The sequence below is a fragment of the Barbus barbus genome (genome assembly GCF_936440315.1).
Source record: "Barbus barbus genome assembly, chromosome: 19".
NCBI lineage: Eukaryota > Metazoa > Chordata > Actinopteri > Cypriniformes > Cyprinidae > Barbus > Barbus barbus.
In genome coordinates this window covers 6,319,208-6,345,416 of record NC_136747.1, presented here as the reverse complement: position 1 = coordinate 6,345,416, position 26,209 = coordinate 6,319,208, and the positions used below count along the sequence as shown (strand labels likewise).

Sequence of the window (26,209 nt, the reverse complement as noted above, 5' to 3'; positions counted from 1 at the left end):
TCAGGCATTATAGGAGAACATTTAGAGCTGTTAAACTGGCAAATGGAGGTTTAAAAAAGTATTGAATAAAAGGGTGCCATTAATTATGGCCAATGTGTATTAGAGAAAAACATTTATTTCATAATGATATTTCCTCCCATTTTAAATTATTATCCAATGAAAGTTAGATTTTTGTGAATTTTTTAAATAAAAGATCAAAAGGATTAACAATGCAGATTAATTTTCACAGCCTTCTTTGATCATATTTAGCAAGGGTACCAATATTTTTGGCCATGACTGTATGTGTGTGCGCACACACACACACACACACACATATATTCTATTCTATTCTATTCTATTATATTATATTATATTATATATGTGTATTTTTATTTATTACTATATACAGTCACTGGATCGATTCCAGTTTTAAAGAGCAATTTCTAATCACTGAAATGTGCAATTACTTATAATTTTCACGATTTTTAAAGATTTTCTGGTAACACTTTACAATAAGGTTCATTAGTTAACATTAGTTAAGTACTTAAGTTAACATGAACTAAGAATGAACAATACTTCTACAGCATTTATTAATCTTAATGTTAATTTCAACATTTAGTAATGCATTATTAAATCAAAAGTTGTGCTTATTAACATTAGTTAATTCACTGTGAACTAAAATGAACTAACTAACTGTATTTTCATTAAATAACGTTGACAGAGATGAATAAAAACTGTAATAAATGTATTTCCCACACTCAAAAAAAAAAAAATGGTGCTATATAGCACTAAAAGTGGTTCTTGGCTCGTAATCATAGGGGAACCACTTTTGGTGCTATATAGCACCATATCTTTAAAGGTGCTATACAGAACCTTTGTCAAATGATGCTATGTAGAACCATAAGAGGTGCCATATTGCATTGCATTTCTTCAACAAAAATGGTGCTAAACAGCACCAACAGTGGTTCTTTGGCTCCTAAAGAACCTTTAAAGGGGCTTAACAGGTTCTTTGTATGGCAGTGGTGCTATATAGCACCTTAATCACCCCAAAGAACCACTGAAGACCCATACAGGAGCTTAACAGGTTCTGTATATAGTAGCGGTGCTATATAGCACCTCAGCCATGCCAAAGAACCAGTGAAGAACCACTAATGCACCAAGATTTGCTGCTATACAGCACCAAAAGTGGTTCCCCTATGATCACGAGCCAAATAACCACTTTTAGTGCTATATAGCACCATATTATTTAGAGTGCATTGTTTGTTCATGTTAGTTAATACATTAACTAATGGAACCTTATTGTAAAGTGTTACCGATTTTTTGAAATCACAATTCCGATATTCCCAGGTTTCATTATTATATTATAATATACTACACATTTTGACCATTACTTTTGAATTACTGTAGTTACTGGACCAGGATTTAAAAAAATTATTTCAGTTTTAAAGAGCAATTTCTAGCCATTTCCTAGTAATTTTCATAACATTTGAAGATTTTATTAATTTACTTAAGTTGTCAGGGACTCACAATTCACCAATTTAAAACTGTCCAGGTCTGTTATTTTAGTGTCATTGATATATTTTAAGTTTTTATTTTCATTTTAGTTAAAGTTTTTTTAGTCGAGTCATTTTTATTTGCTTTATTTTGTAACTAGACTTTTTTTTTTTTAGTTAATGTTGAGTTTTTTTTGGCTGCTGTTTTAGCATGGTCCAAGTTTTCCATTAGCAGGACGACATTTAAGCTTATCACCGTGTGCTCAATACTGCAGACATCATGACATGAACAACAGATCACACAGCTTGTTCACGCCTGGAGCGCACTGGGGACATCAGGAGTTACTCAGCACCTGTCCTTCTCTCCTCGGCCCAGTGAATCTGGTGCAGGACTCGGATGACTGCAGTCCCACTGAGATGATATGACCCAGTTCCTGCTCCACTTGTAAAACAGGTCTGAGAAGACAATCACTTGACCACCAACACGCTCGAAGCCGAAGCAGCATTAAAGCACTGAATCTTAACCGACCCTCATGTTGTTCCAAACGCCATTCCTTCTTTTTTATTTATATTTACATTTAGCAGACAATTTTAGCCAAAGCGACTTACAAATGAGGACATAAAAGAGCAATAATACGGCTAACGAAGTACACTTAGTAAGGTTTAAAAAAAATTAAATAAACAACAACACAAGTAGAATTGAAAAAGAATAGAGAATAGTGTTAGAGGGTCTCAATATTTTATTTTTTAAGACAGAAAAGTCGCAAGAACTTAAAAAGAATTGAGAAAGTTTTGAATTTAATTTTCTTTCTCAAATTTTACATTTAATTTTCTTTTTAATACAACAAAAATGAATGGGGGACAGGACAAAATCCAACTTGTCTTCCAAGTCTCCTGTAGTCACATGATAGTTTGTGTGATCAACAGACTGAAATTTGTATTTCCATTCCTGTTTGTATTAATGTACATTAAAAACGGCATGTCAAAAGTCAGTTTCACATCAGTTATGGCCACAGAGCGTTTTGTTTAAAATCAGACATCACATTCTCAGAGTTTGATAAATCCAGTTTCCATTCACTTTAGTTTTCCCCGCTTCTTAACATCTCCTTTTATGTTCCAAGAAAGGTTTGGAACAACATAAGGGCGACTCTCATGCTTTGGGAACCATTTCTTGATTATTGAGTAGAAAATTCTTTTCAATCTTAATTTGTGTCACATAACCAACCCACAACTGCAAGCACTTGTGAAAATGAACACTTGAAGTCCAGGATCTTTTCTGGAACGGCCAGGTTTGAGAAACCCCAGAGACCGAACGCAACGCAAAAAGACCAGGAGATCATGTGGTTTGTGTTTTATCCGTTTTAATTCCACTAACATGAGATCCAGATCCCTCCGCCCACCCTCCATAACAAATAACAATAATGCTGAGTGTTCCGTATGAAAATTCAAAGACAGTTTCTAGGCAGCCCAATCAGCCAACTCCAGTCACCCTGATTAACTAAAGCCACATGCATTTTAGGCAAGTATCAAAAGAGTAAACAAAACAAACTAAAAACAGATTTAGTAAGTAGTAGTACAAATAAAACAAAACCGAAACTCCTAATAGAAAACAGTATTAATCAGATAAGCGCATGAAAAGCATTACTTACTGCTCCGGTAACAAGACTTTTATATCAAAGTTACAGTATAAGCCATGTGTCAAGTCTTTTTGATCTTAGGTCAACAAAGAGAGATTGTACGCGTTATTCACCAATGAGAAATCAAACACTTGACAATTGAAGTAAAATGTCTTGCACGAGCCCAATCTGTCACAAGTATTCGTTCATACTGACTTTTGGTTTATTTCCCATGATTCTTTAGGAAAATGAAGAATTCAGTCTAAGCCACAAGAAACCCATCACTAAATGCTCCCCTAGCAAACTCAGAAAAGGGTTCATTCTCTCTCTCTCAAACACACACACACATATGCATCTACAGCAAAGTCGATGGTGGCTTGATGGTGACTGGCATCCCATGAGCACATGCATGAGCACACATCAAGCCAACAATCTACACTGCATTCTCCAATCCACAATTAACAGAAGACAAACAACTGCTGTTTGCCCCCCCAAACAAACACACGTACACAAACAGTCTTTCCTTCACACTCTCAAATCCAAACACACACATAAATGACGGGCTGGTGAGTATGAAGCTGGAACTGTAGAGACAGCGTTGTCTCTCGCTGTGCTGACTGAAAAGGTTCTTTGTGGAGTTGGCTTTAGTTTTCCCGGCCCTCCTCTGTGTCCTCACCGTCGGCCTGATTGTCAGAGGTCCACAGCTGAAAGCAGCAAAGCAGGGGACGTTAAAGTGTGCACATCCATATCGGTCTATTTATTTTTTTAAATATGGACAATTCAATGGGTAGAAAGGAGCATGATACATCCAGTGCTGCACATCTTATAAATTGCATCGTTTTTATTACTGACAGCCATAAGTAGTAAGAATGTTACATCCTGACCTTTCTTGACTTAACTAATGTTTGATCTCTTTATAATCAAGATCGTCTTCTGTAGGTAATATTGCATTTTCCATATTTTATTTTTCATTAAAATAAGCAAAATGTGGCAAAAAAAAGCTACATCAGTTTGTAATTGTAATTTCCATTCCTGTTGTTTTTTTCCAGTGTCTTAACGTCATGAGCTTTGTATTTTGAAGTTACAGTGGTCATGAAATGCATTTTCAGATCTGTATATTTTATAGAAATTATCTGGAGGTTAGATCGAATATTTGTAAATTATAAATATATATTTGTATTATTCATCAAAAATTAATACATATGTAAACAAAAACGTTTATTTTGGATGAGATTAATCGTTTGACAGCACTATCAAAAATACTATACAAGTAAACACTGTGATTGGTAAACCACCTATTTCATGTGTTTCAGAAGGGCGGAAAACAACAAAACTCACATTTTGAAATGGGAAGTTAGCTTTGAGGTATGAAACTCTAATCACTTATGTGTGTAAATATCAAGGACATTTTGATTTTTCATTTCATTACCCATTTAAAACTAGTTTAATGTATCCAAACCTCTGCTTTCCACTCAATCAAACACTAGCCAACCGTTTTTAATACAAGAGCATATTACGCATGAATGCCTCTGAACATGTTCATTTAAGGATTTTAACATTTGAATACCTCCTATAGTTTGTAAGTGAATCAAATAAACTTGCTGTATTCCACTAGAGACCTTTCCAATGACTGTCCAATCTTTACAAGGTTTTTACAGACTCCTATTATGATTATGACGATATCTTAGTGAGTGTTTTTTTAATTAGGAAAGAGTTAAAGCGCTAGTAAAATCAGTTGCTTGTATGATTATCGGCAGTGCAATTCTCAGCTATTTACATGCCAGTACTGGGTTAATATCAGAAAACAACAACTCACTGTCAGATTGTCTCGAAGTAGCTGCATGATGAGTGTGCTGTCTTTATACGAGTCTTCAGTTAACTGGTCCAGCTCAGCAATGGCATCATCAAAAGCCTACAAAGGAACATGGTTAAATACGTAATACCAAGCTTAATTCTGTGTATGAGCTTTGAGCCCCATGATCACCCATTCTAACCTTCTTGGCAAGTTCACAGGCCTGCTCTGGAGAGTTCAGGATCTCATAGTAAAAGACTGAAAAGTTGAGAGCCAGGCCCAGGCGGATGGGATGAGTGGGCTGCATGTTGTCTTTGCTGATGTCAAAGGCAGCCTGGTACCCTTCCTGAGACTTCTGGATGATATCTGTGTACAAACACACAACATTATTTATGCAAGAATCATTACATACTTTCCCACAGAACAGCACAGATTAAGGCCGACAATATACACTAGTGTTAAAAAGTTTGGGGTCAATAAGTTGTTTTGTTGTTGTTGTTCTTGAAAGAAATGCATACTTCTATTCAGAAAGAATGCATTAAATTGGTCATTAGAGACAGTAAAGATTTCCGTTTCAAATATATTCTGATCTTTTGAACTTTCTATTCATCAAAGAATCCTATATATAAAAAAAATTAATGTATCCCAGTTTTCACAAAAATATGAAAACAACGGTTTTCAACATTGGTCGTAATAATAATTTTTTCTTGAGCAGCAAATCAGCATATTAGGATGATTTCTGAAGGATCATGTGACACTGAAGACTGGAGTAATGATGCTGAAAATTCAGTTTTGCATGACAAAAATAAATTATAATTTAAAATATATTCAGATAGAAAACAGTTATTATAAATTAGTTATAATATTTCACAAGTTTACTGTTTTTATTGTATTTTTGATCAAATAAATGCAGCCTTGGTAAGCATCAGAGACTTTCAAAAACATTGAAAAAAATCAAATAAAATCTATTACCGACCCCAACATTTAAGCACATAAAACATTTACAATATTTTCTTGAGGATTTACAACCCATAAAATATTAAATTCAAGGAATCTGATCTTAATGTGCTTTTTATATGGCCAGTTAAGTGTCCTAAATCTGGTTTCATGCCCCTCCTGCCTTGTGTATGACCAATTCAGCATTTAGTTTGAGTCACTCAAGTTTTGTGAGGCGTTACATGAAAAGAGAAATATTGCTCCTCATGATTATTTTGAGAAAACTGCCTGTGGAAAATATGTTTTACTTGAACTAGATTTTTACGCTTTTAAATCCGACATTAAACACTTTAAATGTATGCCTTATGATGGTTACTGCAGTGGAAAAAAGCCATTTCAAAATTTGCATTTTACGTTTTTTTTCCCCCCACATGGCTGAAAATGAAATATAATTTCCTTCTCTGTACACTGGAGAGCTGTTAGCAATTGTCTATATAATGGTGCATCAAGAGCGTGCGGTTGCCAGTATTGATCCGTGCTCAGAGAGAAATGCATAAATATTTGAAAAAGACAGCAGCTCTGTAAAGAGCGTTTGACGAGAGCGCTGTGCCCGATGAGCAGTAATTGTTCATTTGAAGAGCTTCAGGAGGCCGAGCGCTCAACCCACAGGAGCTTCAGCCTAAACCCAGCTGGTCGACACGCATCATCCAGATGCTGTTGCCATGGCGATGATCATGCAGCCCATCACACTAACAGCAGTAGGTCAGCAGCTGCTTATGCTCAAACAGACGAGCAGTGTTCTTTCCTCTTCAGAAAGAATCAACGAAACCTGCCGCTTATCTATAATACTACACAAACAGAGTGATCTAGGATCTGCAGCATAGCCCGGTCCTGTCGTTTCCACAGATGGCAGCTTCAGTCAGATCATTCAATCCTGTGCTGCCATAGAAACACACCAGGCCCTTAAAAATTCATCAAACCCTGCAGGGAGAAGCAGCAGCCCTAATAACCTCATGCATATATCGGAAAGAGTGAATTATTACTTCCACAGACAGACTAAGACCACATGTGGAGGGAAATCACTCATTAATGAAACCAAGCGAGGTGGAGGAGGATAGACTGAACTGCGTACTGCAGCTCTTCCTGTAACAACACTCCATCTGCAGCCGAGATGTCCGCTTGTGATGAGACAAAGACTGGATGGTGGAAAATAAAACCACAACATTTGCATTGTGCTCACTGGAAGCACACAAAACAACCAAGACAGGGCTGAGCGATTTTTCCCATTTTATCAATTTATTCAAATTTAATGTTTTGCCACGATTTTATTTTTTATAAATCGAGGAATCACGATTTCAAATAGAAATATTGCCAAACGTAAGAATTAGAAACTTTGACAATATGCCAATGCTATTGTCCAATGATCCGACCGCATGTCGCTCATATCACACAGAATGCGCTTTTGTGTTGACAAAGATGCGACGCGGGCAGTGGAATAGGAAGAAGATGGGAGTGAACTTCTTTAAACTTGAGCGGCACGTTTTTAGAATGCTGTTTCATGCATGAGACACTGCAAGAAACAAACGCGTCCATGTTTACATAGAAAAAACAGCGCAATCTAATTAAAAAAAGCTGTAAAAAACTACTATGTCTGACAGGCTCAAAGCTACTGTTCATTGTTTTCACAGAATATTTACAGTTAATTATAGCTGTAGTTACATTTTCAAGTTGACTAGTTAAAAATCGTAAAAAAACCAACAAAGAAAAACCCATTCTGAAAAAAATTTGAGGTTTTGTTTTTTTGCCATATTGCCCAGTCCTACAACCAAATCATTTGATTGGCTTGGTTCTTTGTAATAAAGCAGAGATATGAGCTACGGAGAGGATATTACATGCGGGCATGAAACCGTCACACTGGACGTCCTTAAATTAATCTGCAAGCTGCTTGTGTCTCAAGAGCTTCATGAACTAGGACACAAGACCTTCAGATCTAAACCTCCATCCCTCATCTCCAGATATATAATTAATGAAAAATCTGAGTCTGTGGCTACTTCATGAGATTTCTAGCTCTATTAAGAGTGTTAATTGATTGACCTCTTGAGTTCAGAAGCATCAAATACAGTCAGGTGGTGCTTTTTGGGAACTCTTGCTCTTTTCCAAACCCTAGCAATGTTACTCGCTATTCTAATAGGTGCACAAAGATAAAGAGCATTTTTAATAAGATGGAGCTATTTTCCATCAATTCTTTTAAGGACTTGATAAAGTATTTATAAAGGGGATTTCCCTGAGCAATGCATTCTGAGATTGTCTTCTCCTTAAGATGCTGCCATATGTTGGCTAAAACGAGGTGGTGTGTTTAAGGCAGCATCATTCTGCCGCATACTGTTTGGATCAGTGTTTGTGTTGGTGTGTGTGAGATGCTTCTAGGTAGGCAGCTAGAGCGTTTGGAGCAGGGCCAGTAAACTAGTTCAAGGACAAGCAAATGAGTAAAACAACATTAAAATCACCACGAGAGTTATATTTGCAGTTATGTAAGATTTTTCATGTGGACATTATTGCTCTGTTCCAAAACCTAGTGGGCTGTCAATCTGGCCAGCATTTCAAGCATTACTGGCATGCTTTTAAAAATAAGCATTAACATGATGCTCATTTAGCCAAATTCTGAGACATAAACTGTAAAAGAAAAAAAAAGAAAAAAAGACAAAGTTAATTATATGCATTTCATTTGATACCAAAAAGTATTGAGTATTTTATGCAACACTGTGTGTGTGCCATGTATTTTATGTTGCATTGTTTATGCTTGCAAATGTAAGATGTTTTGCGGAAGTACTTTTGACCTTCTTAAGGTTATAACAATAATAATAATAATACACTGTATTATTAAAAATCATTAAAACTTTCATGCATATCACAATTTTTCTTCTCTACTTTAATTTTAACAGTAAACCTCTGTTGTGCTGCACTTTTTTGGGTAAAAAATAAAAATAACTTATTTTAATTTAATTACAATGTAAAATATTTATTAAATTGTTAATGTTTTATGCCATCATTTGATTACCACCGAAAAAATATTTTGTATTGAACCATAAATCCAAAAATTAAAACACATAACACAGATTTTCCAAAATAAATAATAATAAAAAAATTATATTAGACATGCTTATTGATAATTACAATTTAATTAAACATTTAAAAGGATTCTAAAAATGTATTTGTTGTTGAACCTATTGTTAAAATTTTTATTAATCTGTATAAATTTCATGATTAATTAATTAGACATACTTTTCATTTATCAAAATTTTATTTAACCATTAAAACAATCAAGAGAGAAAAATAAAACAGACTTTGGGGAAAAGAAAACTGATTTAACAGGACCCTAGCACTGCATACCTGCAAGTGTGGCTTACATTCTGAACCATAAACCATTTCTGTTTTAAAAGAGAATTTGTGCAACATTCCCTCAATAATCAGCCATTAAGGGTGTGGAAGCACAAGTAAAGACCTGTTCCACTGGTAGCTATCAAACCAAAAAAATCTGCAAGTGTGTGATGGAGGTGTGGCTGCACAGCAGGCAGCAGACACATGTAAAGCCTCCAACTCAGAGGCACCACGCTGAAAACCTAAGACCAGCTAACATTTAGATCCGTTTCTCAAATCAAAATATAGGATATTTAGAAAAGACAAATGTGCATTTTGAATAAATCTCATATAAAAGGCATTTAGGAAAAGCTCACCGGTTTTCTCATCTCCTGCGGCAACCTCAGCCAGGTAGCGGTAATAGTCTCCCTTCATCTTCAGGTAGAACACCTGGCTCTCTGCTGGAGAAGTGCTGCGGATCAGAAACTTGTCCAGGAGATGCTGCGGAAAAGACACACATGGATGTAAACACACAGTCCAAAATAGTAATAGTAAGAGTGGTTCCCACACTTTATGCCCAACAAATTTCCATAATTTGTCACCATAATTTGTCTATAAAGATTTAAATATTTATGGAAACACATCAAGCCTCATAGCCGCTCAGATAACTCGACGGCAAACACCGGCCAATCAAGGTTTGTTCTACACTTTCTGTATAATTTTTTTTTTTTTTTTTTAAGTGTTTAACAAGTGACCAGCCTGTAGTATCTTCACAGAGAATATTTTTTCTTTAAAAGTTGATTCATAATCAACATTTATGTACAGCTTTACTTGCTTGTCTTTCATCCTTGTTTTATGGCTGTTTGCAGTCTTTTAAATATTGTTGGACTTTATATATATTTATACATTCAGCATATATTCACACGTGATGTGAATAGCTTTCATTTTGCAATTCATTTCATTTTGATGTGAATCGTCATTTCTATCTTGCCAACTTAATTTGGTGAGGAACATCAGGACTACCGGCAAATGCACCTTCCTCATAACCTTAACATGGCGCTTTATCGAATCATCTTATTGGTTTGACATGTTCATGTCAAAAGTTGTTGAGCGGATGTAAGACGTAACATCCAGCTGGTTCTTTCTTTGCAGAAGCCAACTGAAACCCATTACCCTCCTAATACCAGATTAAACATCACATTCTTCTGGATGCAGTCTAAATAACATGTGGAAAATGCATGGAATGTCATAAACGCTAAGCGTAACATTCCATGTTCCACTGTTTAAGACGTCTCAGGCTCCAATCCAACTAAAACAGCCCAGTACAAGGAGAGGCAATGGCCCTGTCTGATTCATTAAAGCCTTATCCAGTTGCACACAGCAAGTCTCTCCTCTAGTTTCCTGGTAGAAAAAAACTCTGTATCCAAAACCACTCCACAGGAAGAGCTGATTTGGTGACTATTCAAACAAAGGACTCCATTGTTTTGCTTATCTAGATACAGTTTTGGGCAAAACCAATGACCTCTAGCTACCGACTGGCTGAAGTTCTGCGACAATATCTTACAAGAGGACAGCGCTTCAGTAATTAATTATGAAAATGAGAACCAGGGGCCGGATTCATGAAAATTAACTAAAAAGAAAAAAAAATTAAGAAATTTCTTAAAAGTATCATCGGATGCAAAATTCACTTTATAAGTTGTTTGAACATAAATGTGTGTTTGAAGTGTGTGTACACATCCATCTTATAATGATAAAAATCCGCTCAGTGTTTTTTTAAAATCCCTATTTGCCCCTTCCTCAAATCAGGCTGTTCTGAGATTCCTGTCAGAATGATGTAGTTCTGCACAGGCTGCTCCCACGAGAGTTGATTGACAAGACCGTCTTACCTTAGGCCCGCCCTGAGTGAACTGTAAACAGTCCGACCGACTCCGGTGACTTTTTTGGAACGGTCTGCGAATCTTTGAGTGCATTGACTGTGTGCATCTACAACAGCAAGTTATATGCTTGTATATCTTTGAATATTCATTGATTTATTATGGTGAATGCGAGATGGCTGACACGTCAACGTATCTGGAGCGGTCGAATAGGGATTCTACAGATTTCTATGGTCTACTCGTCACTCCACGGAAGAGAGGGGCGGAGTCAGCAGAGCTCACTAGGATTTAAAGCAACATGGACTAAAAAGCGTCTTGCTGAAAACAGATCTGATTTTGACAGGGTAAAGAAGGTGTTTTTAAACTACCATTGAGAAATTTTAACCAAAGTATGTTATAGACTTTTCATTAAGACCCTAAAGAATTATATCAACTTGTGTAAAATGGGCATTCGATGACCCCTTTAAAGTCACAACAAAATCTAAATTCACAATTCTTATTATTTTTCATTAAATCAACAAAGATATCACAATGTTTATTTGAAATTATCTGTTTGTTTTTCCCCCATTCGTTTTTTTTTTTAAATTCATGTGCCTTTGTAATCTCGAATAAAAATAACTTCCTATTCTTGTCTCTGACGGCATGTTCACCAACATGAGGGCGGGACAACCTGTCATTCACATGACATCACAGCAATAGCAAACGACAATGATCCAATCAATTCCTGATGGACAAAAATGATGCCCCTACATTTCTGTCTCATTCGAGAAGCTCTTTCACTCGGATATACGTCACAATAGAGAAGAAAAGACGATTGCAACTTTTGTTTCATGCCGAAATAAATACATTTCAAAATGTTTCTATAAATGTTCCTAAGTGCAACTCTTAAAATCCTAAGAACTTCTCATATTTTCTTAAAAATACCCAATTTTTTTTCTGACTGTACGCCAATTTGACTTGATTGACTTGCTGATCAACTCAACAAAAAACACTTCAAAGGTCAATAATAATAATAATTTAAAAAAAAAACGTTAAGAAGAACTTTATTCATGATAACGTTTCATGAATCTGGCTCCAGCTCTTTATTCCTGACCCTAGCTCTGGGTAAAAACAAAAATAAACACCTTGCTGACAGGACATTATTCACCACATCCCATTTAAAATGTCAAGCTCTGCCATGGTTATGATCCCTATCAACGGTTCTTTCCCTTTTGAAGCTCACCAGAACATCTTTGCAGATGGCTTTCAGCTCAGTCTCAATCTTATCACGGTACTCTTTAGCCATCTGCTGTTTGTCACTGCCCTCGGTCTTCTGCTCGATGCTGGACACCACCCTCCAGGCGGACCGGCGGGCGCCCACAACATTCTTGTAGGCCACAGAGAGCAGGTTTCTCTCCTCATCGGTCAGCTCCTCTCCAAGCTCAGTCACTTTCTTCATGGAGTCAGCCATGTCATCGTAGCGTTCGGCCTGCTCTGCCAGTTTGGCCCTCTGCACATGTTGGCTCTTGTCCATGGCTGCTAGGTTCTACAGGAGAGACAGAATTTCAGTTACATCACTCCAGAAAGATGAATTAATATGCAAATTTATAATTTGTGCTGTACTAAATGCTTTGCTCATTGGAGATCTCAATTAGACCATTAAATCTAGCTTAAGATCAACCAAATAGATGCAAGAAAGTGCTGAAAACATACAGAAAACTCATATTATGTTGAATCTGTAATGGTTTTTGAACTAAAGTAAGAGATGGCCGATTCCAATCTGATCTGAATAGATTAACAGAGTTCGATAGATTTCCCAGTGAGTGCATAACTTATATCTTACTACACTTATAGTCGCATCTATAAATGTTAGAATGTCACACAAGGATTTGTTTTGCATAAAGGCTTGTCCCGAGAGCAAGCGAGTCTCTGTTAAACTTCACTAAATGAGTGCCGGAGCTGAATCATGTCAAACAGATGGAGTACAACACAATAAGAGGGCAAAGTTTGTAACATTAAATATGTTTTATCGGATGTATTAAATGTCGGTTTGAAGTACTACATATAACACTAGGATTTTTACTTTATTAAAGCTGTAAATGTAAATGGTCTGTTGTATAAATGTAAATTTATTTTCATAGCCTTCAATTTACACATTGTTTGGAAGACAATATTGGGCCAGATGAAACAACTAAAAATAAGGAATAATGAAAATTAATCTTTTTTTAATCCAATTACTCAAAAATTAATCTATTAGCAAAACAATGATTAGTTGCAATTCTAGTGTAAATATGGTGAAATGGCTCCAACTCCCATTGGCAATAGCAACAATGCACCACTGTTTATCTGCATAAAGTTAAACTCAACTTTGTTACTTCACATACATACTCATACTCTTTCGGTCGCTGCAAATTGCAGACAATGGAAATTGGTGAAGGGCAATATAGCTAAAATAACTGGTTAACATTTTGACAATACAAAATATATTTATTAAATATTTACGTATTTAAAATATTATTTTTAAACACATTAAAGGTCTGTTCACACCAAGAATGATAACGATAAAGATAACTATACTAAATAAAAAAATTATTTGAAAAGTAACGCAATATAGTTACCAACAAGTGGTAGTAGTGGACTTCCCTAAACTCATGGAATTAAAACGATTATTAAACTTTATAATTATGATTATTACAAATTTTATAGTTAGCATTATGGTTATCCTTGTTGCAAACATGTCTTCAATGATAGCTGTAAAGAAACTATTTAAGAGTCCACACTAGGGCTGGGCGATAAAACGATAACGATATGTATCGCGATAGACACGTGAACGATATCAATAAAAAATGTGTTCGATAAAACGTTCGATATTTTTTATTCTTCGTCGGAAGAAAACAAAGGTTGCGAAGCAAGTTTGGTTGCATTAACAAAGGCTAAAGGCTCTCTGGTAACCTAGAAACGTAGGGAGTGACACGCTAACAGCCAATCATGTAACAGTATCATGTTTGGTTGCGCGGCTTGCGCCATATCGTTGTCTCGTGTCTAAGTGCGCACGCGCGGCTGAGAGTGCACGTCTGCAGCCAGACCCTATTGGCTGGTCTGCTGGATTCCTCTTCATAAGCAGAAAATGAGTGCCGTAGCGAGCGAGGAAATTGTAAATAAAAGAGAAAGTCAGCTCGCCAGTGTGGCAGTTGTTCGGATATTATAAGTCTGACCGTAGTCAGACCAAATGTCGTCTGCAAATTATGCAAGACCGTCGTCCCCGCCAAGACTGGCAATACCACAAACTTGATGTACCACCTTAAAAGCAATATCAATAATTATCGATATCGACCGATATGAAACACTGATATCGTGATACAGTTTTCAGCCATATCGCCCAGCCCTAGTCCACACTGTTTATTATAAGCGCACTGCAGTTTTGTTGTCTGCACTTCAAAAGCTCGAGATCTCCAAAGTCTGGTGGATTCTGCGATTCATTGTATTTATGGTTCATCAGCTGGAAGAAAAACAAAAAGTATATTTCACTAGACCTATATTGTTTCTCTGTGTCGTTACGGTTATAGTTGTGGTGTGGACTTCACTATTCGCATAGAATTAGATTGATTATTAAAAGTGTATAGGTGTGAACAGGCCCTGAATTTGATTCGACTTCGCTTGGAACTAATTCGCAACGCAAAAACGGAGAAAGTAGACGATTTAATTACTAAATAAAATCTAAATCACACAAATATGCTCTTTTTTTTTTGCAATTTCACATGCAACCAAGTTCGAATACCAGAACCACTGTTATTACCTGTTAATACATTTTAATTATAGCATATGATGTTGGCATATATTCTGATGTGTTTCAAATTTGATGTTTTTTTCGTTTAAATAACTACATTTCTTCTTAGTTTTTTCTAATCGGTTGTGCACATTAGGGTTGTATGTTACATCTAATGTTGATAAATGAATGTTCATTGCATTATCTCAGGTTCATGCGTGTTACACCATGACGTGTTAAGTGTTTGTGTGAATGACACTGCTGAGTAATTTCCTTCTCAGCTTCTCAGTGGCAAAGCTGTGACTTTCTCATCACCACCTGCTTTTTTGGTGATCATTACAAAGGTACTACACAGATGTCAGTACTTCAGTAATCAATAGGTTGGTATATTAACATTATACCTTTTTTTAACAGTGCATTTCACGTGTGATATGACAGAAAAGGAGTGAAAATGGCCAAAAATGCGGACATGCCTTCACCGACCACGCCCAGTCCACACAGCGAACAATGTTTAAACATTGACACCCCAAATATCAACCAAGCTGATCGCGGTCCATCCGGGAATTTATGCGTGCGAACTCGTCCCGCCCTGCGCTCGCGCGTTCCGCTCTTTACCTGACGCTACCTTTCTAGCGTCCGCTTTGTCTCAATACGAAACCACGCTAAACCGGGCAGCTCGTCTGCCCCCATTTAATCCAACAACAGCCTTTTAGACAATGAGAATATATTACATTGTGCTGACACAGACCAAAACACCCATTCATTCCCATAAGCAAATTCATAACGACACACACACTTCAACTGACAGGAACTCCACAGTAAAGCAGTGAGGTAAACGCCCTACTTTTTTGCCTAATGTGCCCAACACGATCTAGCTTGCTAGATATCATCCAAGACCGAGCTTGAATGCGATAAATCACATTTTCACCCCTATATTCTCACTAACATCCGAATAAAGACAGATGAAGCGATATTTGCGTGCGGAGGAGGACTCATCCTTCCGTTGTCTGAAACGGTTGAATGAGCTAAAACGCGGAAAACGGCGTTTATTAAGTCAAATAACAGCCTGAGCGTGGGTTTTATAAGTGAAAATTATCATTCTGGTAATATCCGTGCTGAACCCAACCGTCACTGAGGCATTTCTCAAGCAAAAGCGTTGAAGCATCCCTACGGCAAGCGCGAATTACGAACCATTTCGAATGATATAAACGGTTTAGTTAAAACGAGCAGACACGAAACAAATAAATACTGTTCTTAGGTATGCAACAGCGCACTGAAGAGCTGAATGAAACGAAAGTACGCTAACCTGTGAATGAGAGCGGTCTCCTTCTGTACGACTCAGCTGCCACTCTGCGACTGTGGCGCGCGCCGCCGCGTTCCTCTGAGATCCACGGGGTTTCCCTCCCACTCGCGCTCTGCTGGAGCAGGGGCCGTGACGTCAACCGCTGCCTAGGCAACCGGGGTTTTGATTGGCGCGCGCTGCACGGATAGCGCGTTTGATTCTAAAGTGTAAAGCACTATTTATAAAACCTCCAGAGAATATAATAGCGTGAGAATATGGAGAAATAAAACACCCCACTTTTATTTCTGAGGTGCAGATGCCAAAAAGCAAGATGAAATTTTGATAGCTTGTGAAAAATCAATTGATCAATAAGACTAATAAGGCTACTTACATGAAAAGCATATTAATATCAGTCACTCTATAGCTCTCAGTAAGATATTATATGATCAAAGCTCTGTAGTATTTATTATGAGGGGGAAAATATATAATGAAATGCAATGATGATTGATGATCAAAATATGATTTTTCTAAAAAATAAATATATATATATATATATATATATATATATATATAGGCCTATATATATATGGGTAATCAAGTAAGTCCAGTTAGTGTTCATCTTGAAATATTGCTTATAATATAAAAGATATTCTTACTTTTACTTTATGTAAACCAGTAAAGGCTTCACAGCAAAAGGCAAGTGTTTTTATTTTTTTAATGACACTGAAATGCCTTTTATTTGCTAATAATGTATGAATTATTATGCAATCGAAGGCATGTAGTAGATTGCGTACAACATGATTTTCAGCAAAGTTTTGATCATGTTGATAATTTAGGCGTGTATTCGCATATTAAAAATGATACAGTCAGTAGGCTTCATAGGGTTAATGTAATTTATGCCTTTCACACATTAATTAGATCACAATTAAAATATTTAATTTTCTTAATTAATAAAAATAATATATATTTTTTAAATATTAATACTACCTTTAATACGAATATTTAATTCAAATTGAATTGAATTTAAAATAATTCCCATTATTATTATTATTATGATTTTCTCAGCAGGTTACACCATACAATTACAGATATAGAATGATTGATAATAAACAGCAACTCTGAACCAAAAAAGCCCAACAACAACCACAAAAAATGGTAGTGAATAATAATATAACAACATAATGATAGTAAAATAAATAAATAGAAAACCCATACCATTATTTATTTTCTCCCCCTTTTTCTATATTTTTTCACACTGTTTATTTGCATAATAAATGACTAATGTTCACTAGTGTTAATGAAACAGATGCATTGCTCTGTTTAGGTTTATTTAACTTCCGACATGTGTTGCTTCATTGTCTTGCTTATGGTGTATAGTATAGTTTCACTGTAATGGGGTTTGCCATAGTGTAACACAATAGTTGACAATGATACATCAGTGTGTGAGACTTCACGCTTTTTGCATAGATGCTGTCACCAAAAATAAAGAAATCATTACGCACAAAGAGGATGAAAGAGTAAGGCAGACAATATTGTCTGCTCAGCTGCATGGTCTGAACACACGGCGTCAGAGAGCAGCTCGGCCTCTAAACTGGAGCAGAGCAACCAGATACTAATAAAAGCTGAATCTCAATTATCTCCCATCGAGGTCCATAAAGAGAACATGTGCTAATTTTTAACAGGGTCACATTTTCTCGTTGGAACGGCGTGTTAAGATGTTACAACCCAATTTATGAGTACAGTCACACCAGCATTGTAAGATCTTGATCTTGTTGGCATGGTTTCGATGCTAAATTGTTTATGTAATTATTACAATGTGACTCTCTAGAGATAATTGTTGTTGCTCAATGCGTTGTACTTTCTCAAACGTAAGATTTTGACTCATAAAGAGGGATTTTTACCCCACCCGCAGTCACACCTACCTCAACATGCTCAGCGCCGATTCACCATCATTGTCATCGGTGAGTCATTGATGACACAGACTCGAGGTCATTCACACAAATTAGCTCAATCCAGGGGCAATTAATTATAATATGCAGTCACACAGCCAACAAAGAAACAGAAAAACGGCATTTGAGAAACTGAAGATTAATGATTTTTTTTTTACATGATTATGCACAAATGCTGAGTTGTTTGTTATAACAACTACATTTAATAAACTATTACTTAACCTAGTTTAATTTAAACAGAACATTAAGTCCTGCCTTTAAAATGGTGATTTTGGCTCGTCACACCTTAAAGGTCTTGATCTGTTCAGAATCGCCACAATAGTCTTGTGAATTTATATTCATTTCATTCTTATAAAAATCTATTTTTAATTACAAACTAAGAGTTTCAGGTTGTATTTTCCCTATTTGTGGGGTAATTATTTCCGGTGAGTGATCTGAAGTATTTTGTATTGTCCTATTTATTGTAATAGTCAGAAACCACCAGAATGCTTTACAGAAGGGTGTTTCAGCAGTCCTGACTCGTCTCAACCTGCAGGGCAACTTCCTGTTGGTCCACTGACTGTCTGCATTCTCCCGAGTGAGACTGGGACAAACAGGGATTGGCTCTGGGAAAAGTAGTGTCATTGTTATCTAAATCTGATACAAGCACCCTGTGGTTAAATGCCTGAGTTCAGGGCGGAAGCAATTATGACGAACTGATTAATAAAATGAAATAAAGCACAAAATCGAAACAAGTTCCTGTGGTGATTGAACAATATTCCTTTAACAATTTTTATATTATTTATTATATATATAGTTATATATATATATTTTTTTCTTTGTGTTTCAGTCAGTTTCAGTCATTGTGACCCGGAAAGGATTTCCTTTTCCCTGAAAATGCTAGTTAATATTATCACATGGACTGACTTTGCTCATGCAGGGTATAACAACTTCCCCAAAAATCTTGAATTTTTTTTTAGACTTTCAACTGATTACTTTGGTACTTTTGGGGGGATTTTACAAAAACCTACGTATGAATTTCTGCACCTAAAATACATCCCCAAAATAAGTCTACAGTCAATCACTTCCCAGAAAGAATTACAAAATTTGTGCTAATTAAAAGAAAAGAAATTGACAAAAAAAAACAACTTTTGGCCATAAAATGGCATATCGAGAGATTAACAAGTAATTTTTAAAAGGCCGATCATTTTTCAGCACAGCACAAGGGTTAAACTTACTTATTTCAGTTAGTTGCCAAAGCAACAGTTCCAATTTTTTTGTTAAAATTTTCCCTCTAATATTTATGTTATTTGAGCTTTATTCCAATTAACAAAAACAATTACTAATAGTTTTAGTTAATAACAACAGTAATGAACAATTATTGTGCAAATCTGCATGCACTGAGCTAATGTAAAACCAGTTTAAAATAACAGTTGACATTGCCAGAGCTCCAGACATGTACTAGGTCAAACAGGCTGGGTCTGATTCTGTTTGCTTCTGCTGTGATTACTGACCTGCTGTGTTGTTGCCAAGGTAATGATGCATAATAACTGCCCTAGAAACACTGTTCCTTGTTGCCACTGTCAATTGTTTTTCCATTCACACATTCAAAGTATATTTAGATCAAGTTTTTAGACTCTGATTTCTTACCAGCTGTGTTGAAGACATGCCTCACAACGTTGTAAAGTTAAATTTTATTAAAGACATATATTACATTGGTGTGGAAACCAAGAGGCTTGAGCAGGAATATCAAACATTGAGGCGATATTGTTTGAGATAATTCCAAAGAGAAATAACTTTTGCAGCAATATTAAATCAAGAATACAGTAACCTCGGGCACATCCAGTGATTTACAGAAACACATCAGATTCCAGTGTACAGAACCAGTTAATTTTGGACTAAAAGAGATTGATCGGTGGAAAGCAAAATTAGTAAACCAGAAAAATAAAGTCAGAAAAAAAATCAAAATGAAATTTTGCCCAGGCTAAACGTCAAGTAGTGGGAAACCTCTTCCATGTCCATTTGCACTCATCTATGTCTTATCTACCAAGCAAAAGCAGACAATTATGTCCGTAACTACCACATTTATGATACTGACGATCACTGGTAGTGTTCTAATTTCTCTCAATCTATTAAATTACACAAGTAAGATGAGAAAAGAAAGCGTGTGAGTGCAGGTTGAGGTAATACACTGATCTGATCGTAGCCAAGGCAAGTTCTCTGAAACAGTGTTGAGAGGGAAGCTAATCGTCATCAGTCTTTGATCCACAGGATTCATGTCTGCGGTGAAGGGGAAGATGCGTGTATAAAACTCAGGTAAGAGCGCTGATCGTGTCCTGCTGAATAAAATTTGAGATCAGGACTCTTATTGTTATGTTTTATACAATCAACCTCTGGTGTCCGGGCCGTTCATGCCTCCACGCCGTCCAGCTCTGGGGGAAGAGGGCTCTTGGGGTGCTTGCTCTCAAAATGCTGCTTGAAGGTCTTGGGATCTGGCATTTGCGACTGTAAAACAGAAAGGTTTCATGGTTTAGTTCACCATGCTATGGCTCAAGGAATCCAGGTCTGGCTTCATTCTGGTATGAAACAAACACTTTGTACAAACCAATTCATTCCTGAAGGATTGTGGGTGACCAAAATCACATTAAAGGATTAGTTCACTTTTAAAAAAACTTTTGCTGATCATTTACTCACCCCCATGTCATCCAAGATGTCCATGTCTTTCTTTCTTCAGTCGAAAAGAAATTAAGGTTTTTGATGAAAACATTTCTCCATAAAATGGACTTCAATGGGACCCAAACGGTTCAAGGTCAAAATGACAGTTTCAGTGCAGCTTCAAAAGGCTTTAAACGATACCAGACGATGAATAAGGGTGTTATCTAGCGAAACGATCGGTCATTTCAAAAATAAATAAAAACGTTTAAGTTTTATAAGCACAAATGCTCGCCTTGCTCTGTTCTGTGATGCGCGTTCGTGACGTCACGTAATACGCAATTGTGGAAAAGGTCACGGTTGACTTAGGCGGAAGTACCGAGTCAGTGTTTACAAATGTGCGGAAGGAGGACCATATACACATATTCAAATGTCTTTGTGTCAGTTTATCGTTTAAAATGCCCATTTCGTGTGCGTATCCTGGGTGTTTTAATATTAAAAAGCCTACTGACTCGGTACTTCCGCCTACCTCAACCGTCACCTTTTCCACGCAATTGCGTATTACGTGACGTCACGAACACGCATCACAGAACAGAGCAAGGCGAGCATTTGTGCTTATAAAACAAACTTTTTTATTTATTTTTGAAATGACCGATCGTTTCGCTAGATAAGACCCTTATTCATCGTCTGGTATCGTTTAAAGCCCTTTTGAAGCTGCACTGAAACTGTCATTTTGACCTTGAACCGTTTGGGTCCCATTGAAGTTCATTATATGGAGAAATGTTTTCATCAAAAACCTTAATTTCTTTTCGACTGAAGAAAGAAAGACATGGACATCTTGGATGACATGGGGGTGAGTAAATTATCAGCAAAAGTGTTTTTTAAAAGTGAACTAATCCTTTAACTGCATTAGGGTTGTCACAGTTTCCACTTCTCTTGATTAATTAAGAATAATCATTTGCAATATTGTTATTTTATGCTGCAAACATTCTGTTCATTTGACATTTTTGTTATCTTCCATTGCTTGGGGTTGCCAAATGTCAAAATTTAAAATCCACCAATCAGAGCTTTTCAATGGATACATTTTTACTAACATATACACTAACATATATACACACACACAGACACAGACACAGAAACACACACGCACACACACACACACACAGTATAACTTTAGTAAAACAGTAAAACTAACTTGTTGTTTATTAGTACTTATAAAGTACATATTACTGCCTTATTCTTCATCACCATAATTTACATCCCTTAAACCTACCCCATAACTAAACATCACAACTACCTTACTAAGTACTAAATTACTAAATTAGAAGTTTATTTAGGCAAAAGTCATAGTAAATAGTCAGAATGTTTCCCCAAACCAATATACGCACACACACACACACAATATATGTATGTGTAATCGTTTGACAGCACTAATATATATATATATATATATATATATATATATATATATATATATATATATATATATATATATATATATATATATATATATATATATATATATATATATATATATATATATATATATATATATTCGTGCTGTCAAACGATTAATTGCGCTTAATTGCATCCAAAATAAAAGTTGTTTACATAATATACACTCACCTAAAGGTTCAATTTCTCATTAATGCAATTACCTAATCAACCAATCACATGGCAGTTGCTTCAATGCATTTAGGGGTGTGGTCCTGGTCAAGACAATCTCCTGAACTCCAAACTGAATGTCAGAATGGGAAAGAAAGGTGATTTAAGCAATTTTGAGCGTGGCATGGTTGTTGGTGCCAGACCTACAGTCTGAGTATTTCACAATCTGCTCAGTTACTGGGATTTTCACGCACAACCATTTCTAGGGTTTACAAAGAATGGTGTGAAAAGGGAAAAACATCCAGTATGCGGCAGTGCTGTGGGCGAAAATGCCTTGTTGATGCTAGAGGTCAGAGGAGAATGGGCCGACTGATTCAAGCTGATAGAAGAGCAACTTTGACTGAAATAACCACTCGTTACAACCGAGGTATGCAGCAAAGCATTTCTGAAGCCACAACACGCACAACCTTGAGGCGGATGGGCTACAACAGCAGAAGACCCCACCGGGTACCACTCATCTCCACTACAAATAGGAAAAAGAGGCTACAATTTGCACGAGCTCACCAAAATTGGACGGTTGAAGACTGGAAAAATGTTGCCTGGTCTGATGAGTCTCGATTTCTGTTGAGACATTCAGATGGTAGAGTCAGAATTTGGCGTAAACAGAATGAGAACATGGATCCATCATGCCTTGTTACCACTGTGCAGGCTGGTGGTGGTGGTGTAATGGTGTGGGGGATGTTTTCTTGGCACACTTTAGGCCCCTTAGTGCCAATTGGGCATCGTTTAAATGCCACGGCCTACCTGAGCATTGTTTCTGACCATGTCCATCCCTTTATGACCACCAGGTACCCATCCTCTGATGGCTACTTCCAGCAGGATAATGCACCATGTAACAAAGCTCGAATCATTTCAAATTGGTTTCTTGAACATGACAATGAGTTCACTGTACTAAAATGGCCCCCACAGTCACCAGATCTCAACCCAATAGAGCATCTTTGGGATGTGGTGGAACGGGAGCTTCGTGCCCTGGATGTGCATCCCACAAATCTCCATCAACTGCAAGATGCTATCCTATCAATATGGGCCAACATTTCTAAAGAATGCTTTCAGCACCTTGTTGAATCAATGCCACGTAGAATTAAGGCAGTTCTGAAGACGAAAGGGGGTCAAACACAGTATTAGTATGGTGTTCCTAATAATCCTTTAGGTGAGTGTATGTGTGTACGGTGTATATTTATCATGTATATGTATGCATGTATGTATGTGTATATATATATATAAAAATACACACACATGCATGTTTACATTTCAGAAAAATATGTTGTTCATATATTAAATATATTTATTTCTAATATAAATTATACGAATATAAATATAGACACGTAAATACATGTAAATATTTTCAAAATATACACTGTATGTGTGTGTATTTATATATACAGGACACACAGATATATTATGCAAACAAAAACTTTTATTTTAATCGTTTGACAGCATATATAAGTGCTGTCAAACGATTTATCGCGATTAATCACATCTAAAATAAAAGTTTGTTTACATAATATATGAGTGTGTACTGTGTATATTTATTATGTATATATAAATACACACACATATATATATTTAAGAAAAATATGTTATGTTTATACATTAAATAAGTTTATTTATAATATAAAATATATATACACACGTGTATATATATATATATATATATATATATAAATAAAAAAAGATGGTTTCAAATCAGCTCAAAAACTCATTATGAAATGAATTAAATGTAAGCTGTAATGCAACTCTACAGAAGACTCATTATTGCAAAGTTCATCAATTATGAAACAAGTTCAATTTCTGTATTAGCAGCTCTAGAGAAGGCACTAGTGTCATAATTTTGTTAAAGTCAGTTCAGTGTTAATTCAGTTTAATAACAATGTCCATGTTGCCAAGTTAGTGCCATTATTAAACTCAATTTAGTTCATTTTTTGTTTCTCAACCAATAGTGTCAGTGCAGTTAAATTGGTAATATTGGTGAATATTAACTGTTAAGTGAAAGCTGACAGCAGCGGAGAGAGAAATCTTCCCATTTTAGCGAACTCCATTGAGAGATTCAGCACAAATAAAAGGTTAACAACCAGTCTGTGTTCCTTCACGAAGCCGCTTTTGCTACAATATAAAGTCTTTTTTCATTTTAATAAAAATGCTAACAATTTGGAACATTGCAATTAATTTCAGGAATTTCACTGTTTTGGCTTTTGAGAGAAGCTTTAACAAGTATTTCATAATGTAGAGAGTGTTTTAATTGTATATGGTAAATATAATAAATCAGGAAACTAGATGAGGTAAAATAAACCCTGCATGTGAGTTGACGTTCTATGAACATCCTGCTTACATGACAAAAATTCTAATGCAATATAAAAATTCATTTTTCAAATGAGGACAATCCTATATAATAACTGTGATTTATAGGTAAAATAAGCACGATTATTTGTTTAGTCATTAATGTGCAGCCCTAAAATATACATACAGTATTATAAAGGTACGGTCACATTTACCATTGTCTGCCAATTTTCACATGGAAAAACTACTATTTCAATAGGAATCCAGGCAATGAGGAATTTCACTAAAGATTTCCCACACAGATTTCACGTTCAAGTTGGTCATGTCAATTCACCGCATTACCCAACAGAAAGCTGCCTGCTTTGATGACTTCTTCGTGAGCTGTGCTTCATACATCACTACTCGACTGCCAATAGACAATGGACTTTTCGCTAATGTGACCACAGATTCAATAAACTGAATGCAAGCTTTTTTTACCTTTAAATACACTGACTTCTAATGAGGAGAATGGCTTCTGTTTCCGTTTCCCAAATGTCTTTTCTGGGAGTATGTCAGTTTGGTGAGTGGATTGCTTTAACAACAGCAACAAATGCATGTGTACAGCTATCCATTGTAATTAAGACAGTGATATATTCACAACTTAACTGTATGTGGCTCCGCAGTCACAAAACTACAGGTAAAATGGGTTTCCAACATGATCTGATGGTGATTTTAAGATGGTTTGTGCCCATGAATCTCATATGTGGCTCTCAGTTACTGGTAATTGGTAGAAGGTGTACTGACAAGTCAGATTTTTTACCTACAGTGAATAACTTTCATAGTCAGAAACAAGTTGCAGCTTGAGAACAAAATTTCCCAACACATTCATTGTCTACACACACCCATTTATAAAATCAGCTTTATATCGACAGCATGCAGGGAAGACATGGGTTCATTTCTTTGGGCCGTGTTCAGAAAATGTCCAAAGTGTATACAATTAAGTTCAAAAAGCATAAAAAGTGCAATCTGTCATAAGTGGGTATTGAAACTTGGTTGAAAAGAACATCTAAGGATGATCTGTTGGGGTAAAAATAACCGGCTATAATTACCACTGACCCTGCAGACGCCACATGTGAACACCAGCGCCGCTTTCGCCGCGGTCTTCTGGTCGTGGCCTTTGGATTTCTTGATCTCTGCCTGCTTCTTGGCGTTTTTCTGCTGAGACTGGATTTTCTGGTGTCCACGAGCCATGCTGTTGGATGGAAGACAAACTGATGTCAACAACATACAGAGAGTGAAGTATGAGTCATGGATTTACATACTGGGCTATCAAGAACAAACAAGACACAGAATCAACTGCAAAACCTCATCATTATATCAGTGTTTGTGTGCCAGTTATCTAGCAACAAACCAAGCTCCACATCATTTATTGTGCTAATAAAAATTCAGTCTGATAAAACTCCACCAGGACTGTGTCTTGTCTCCTTTTCAGGGTATATGAGGCTTAACTAACACTTAGTGTGTACACCATGTTCTGTCTTTGCCTTAGTTTAAAACAATAACAATGTCAGGCAGCTGATGTTGTTGCTCGATACAGAAACCACAGAGTGATCAGAAGACACAAGCTGCTCCAT

The 26,209-nt window shown here is 36.3% G+C and overlaps 2 protein-coding genes across 4 annotated transcripts in view; both read right to left on the bottom strand.

Moving 5' to 3' along the window:
* Positions 1-1,581: 1,581 nt before the first annotated feature.
* On the bottom strand, positions 1,582-16,203 carry LOC306885521 (14-3-3 protein zeta-like). Its single transcript, XM_079442096.1, has 6 exons — positions 16,099-16,203; positions 12,270-12,572; positions 9,551-9,674; positions 5,083-5,246; positions 4,905-5,000; positions 1,582-3,792 (listed from the first exon to the last, which is right to left on the bottom strand). The coding sequence occupies exons 2-6, from the start codon at positions 12,558-12,560 to the stop codon at positions 3,733-3,735; spliced, it is 735 nt and encodes a 244-aa protein (XP_079298222.1). The 5' UTR covers positions 12,561-12,572; positions 16,099-16,203; the 3' UTR covers positions 1,582-3,732.
* A 2,646-nt stretch (positions 16,204-18,849) lies between these two features.
* LOC306884961 (zinc finger protein 706-like) overlaps positions 18,850-26,209 on the bottom strand; it is a 7,992-nt gene continuing 632 nt past the window's right edge. Inside the window, exons 2-4 of one of the 3 annotated variants that reach the window (XM_079441237.1) lie at positions 25,692-25,827; positions 20,394-20,507; positions 19,684-20,282 (exon numbers count right to left, since the gene is read on the bottom strand). In XM_079441237.1, the coding sequence (XP_079297363.1) occupies positions 20,412-20,507; positions 25,692-25,826 (231 nt within the window). In that variant the 5' untranslated portion in view covers position 25,827 and the 3' untranslated portion in view covers positions 19,684-20,282; positions 20,394-20,411. Of the gene's footprint in view, positions 20,508-25,684; positions 25,828-26,209 lie in introns of all 3 variants that reach the window. The other 2 variants (XM_079441235.1, XM_079441236.1) reach the window with 2 other exon arrangements.

Excerpts from the sequence above, each read along its gene's own strand:
- LOC306885521 (XM_079442096.1), bottom strand. The coding sequence starts at position 12,560 with ATGGACAAGAGCCAACATGTGCAGAGGGCCAAACTGGCAGAGCAGGCC. Across the intron at positions 5,247-9,550 it reads CGCAGGAGATGAGAAAACCG|ATATCATCCAGAAGTCTCAG; the intron begins GTGAGCTTTTCC and ends GTTTGTACACAG. Across the intron at positions 5,001-5,082 it reads CCTGTGAACTTGCCAAGAAG|GCTTTTGATGATGCCATTGC; the intron begins GTTAGAATGGGT and ends GTTCCTTTGTAG.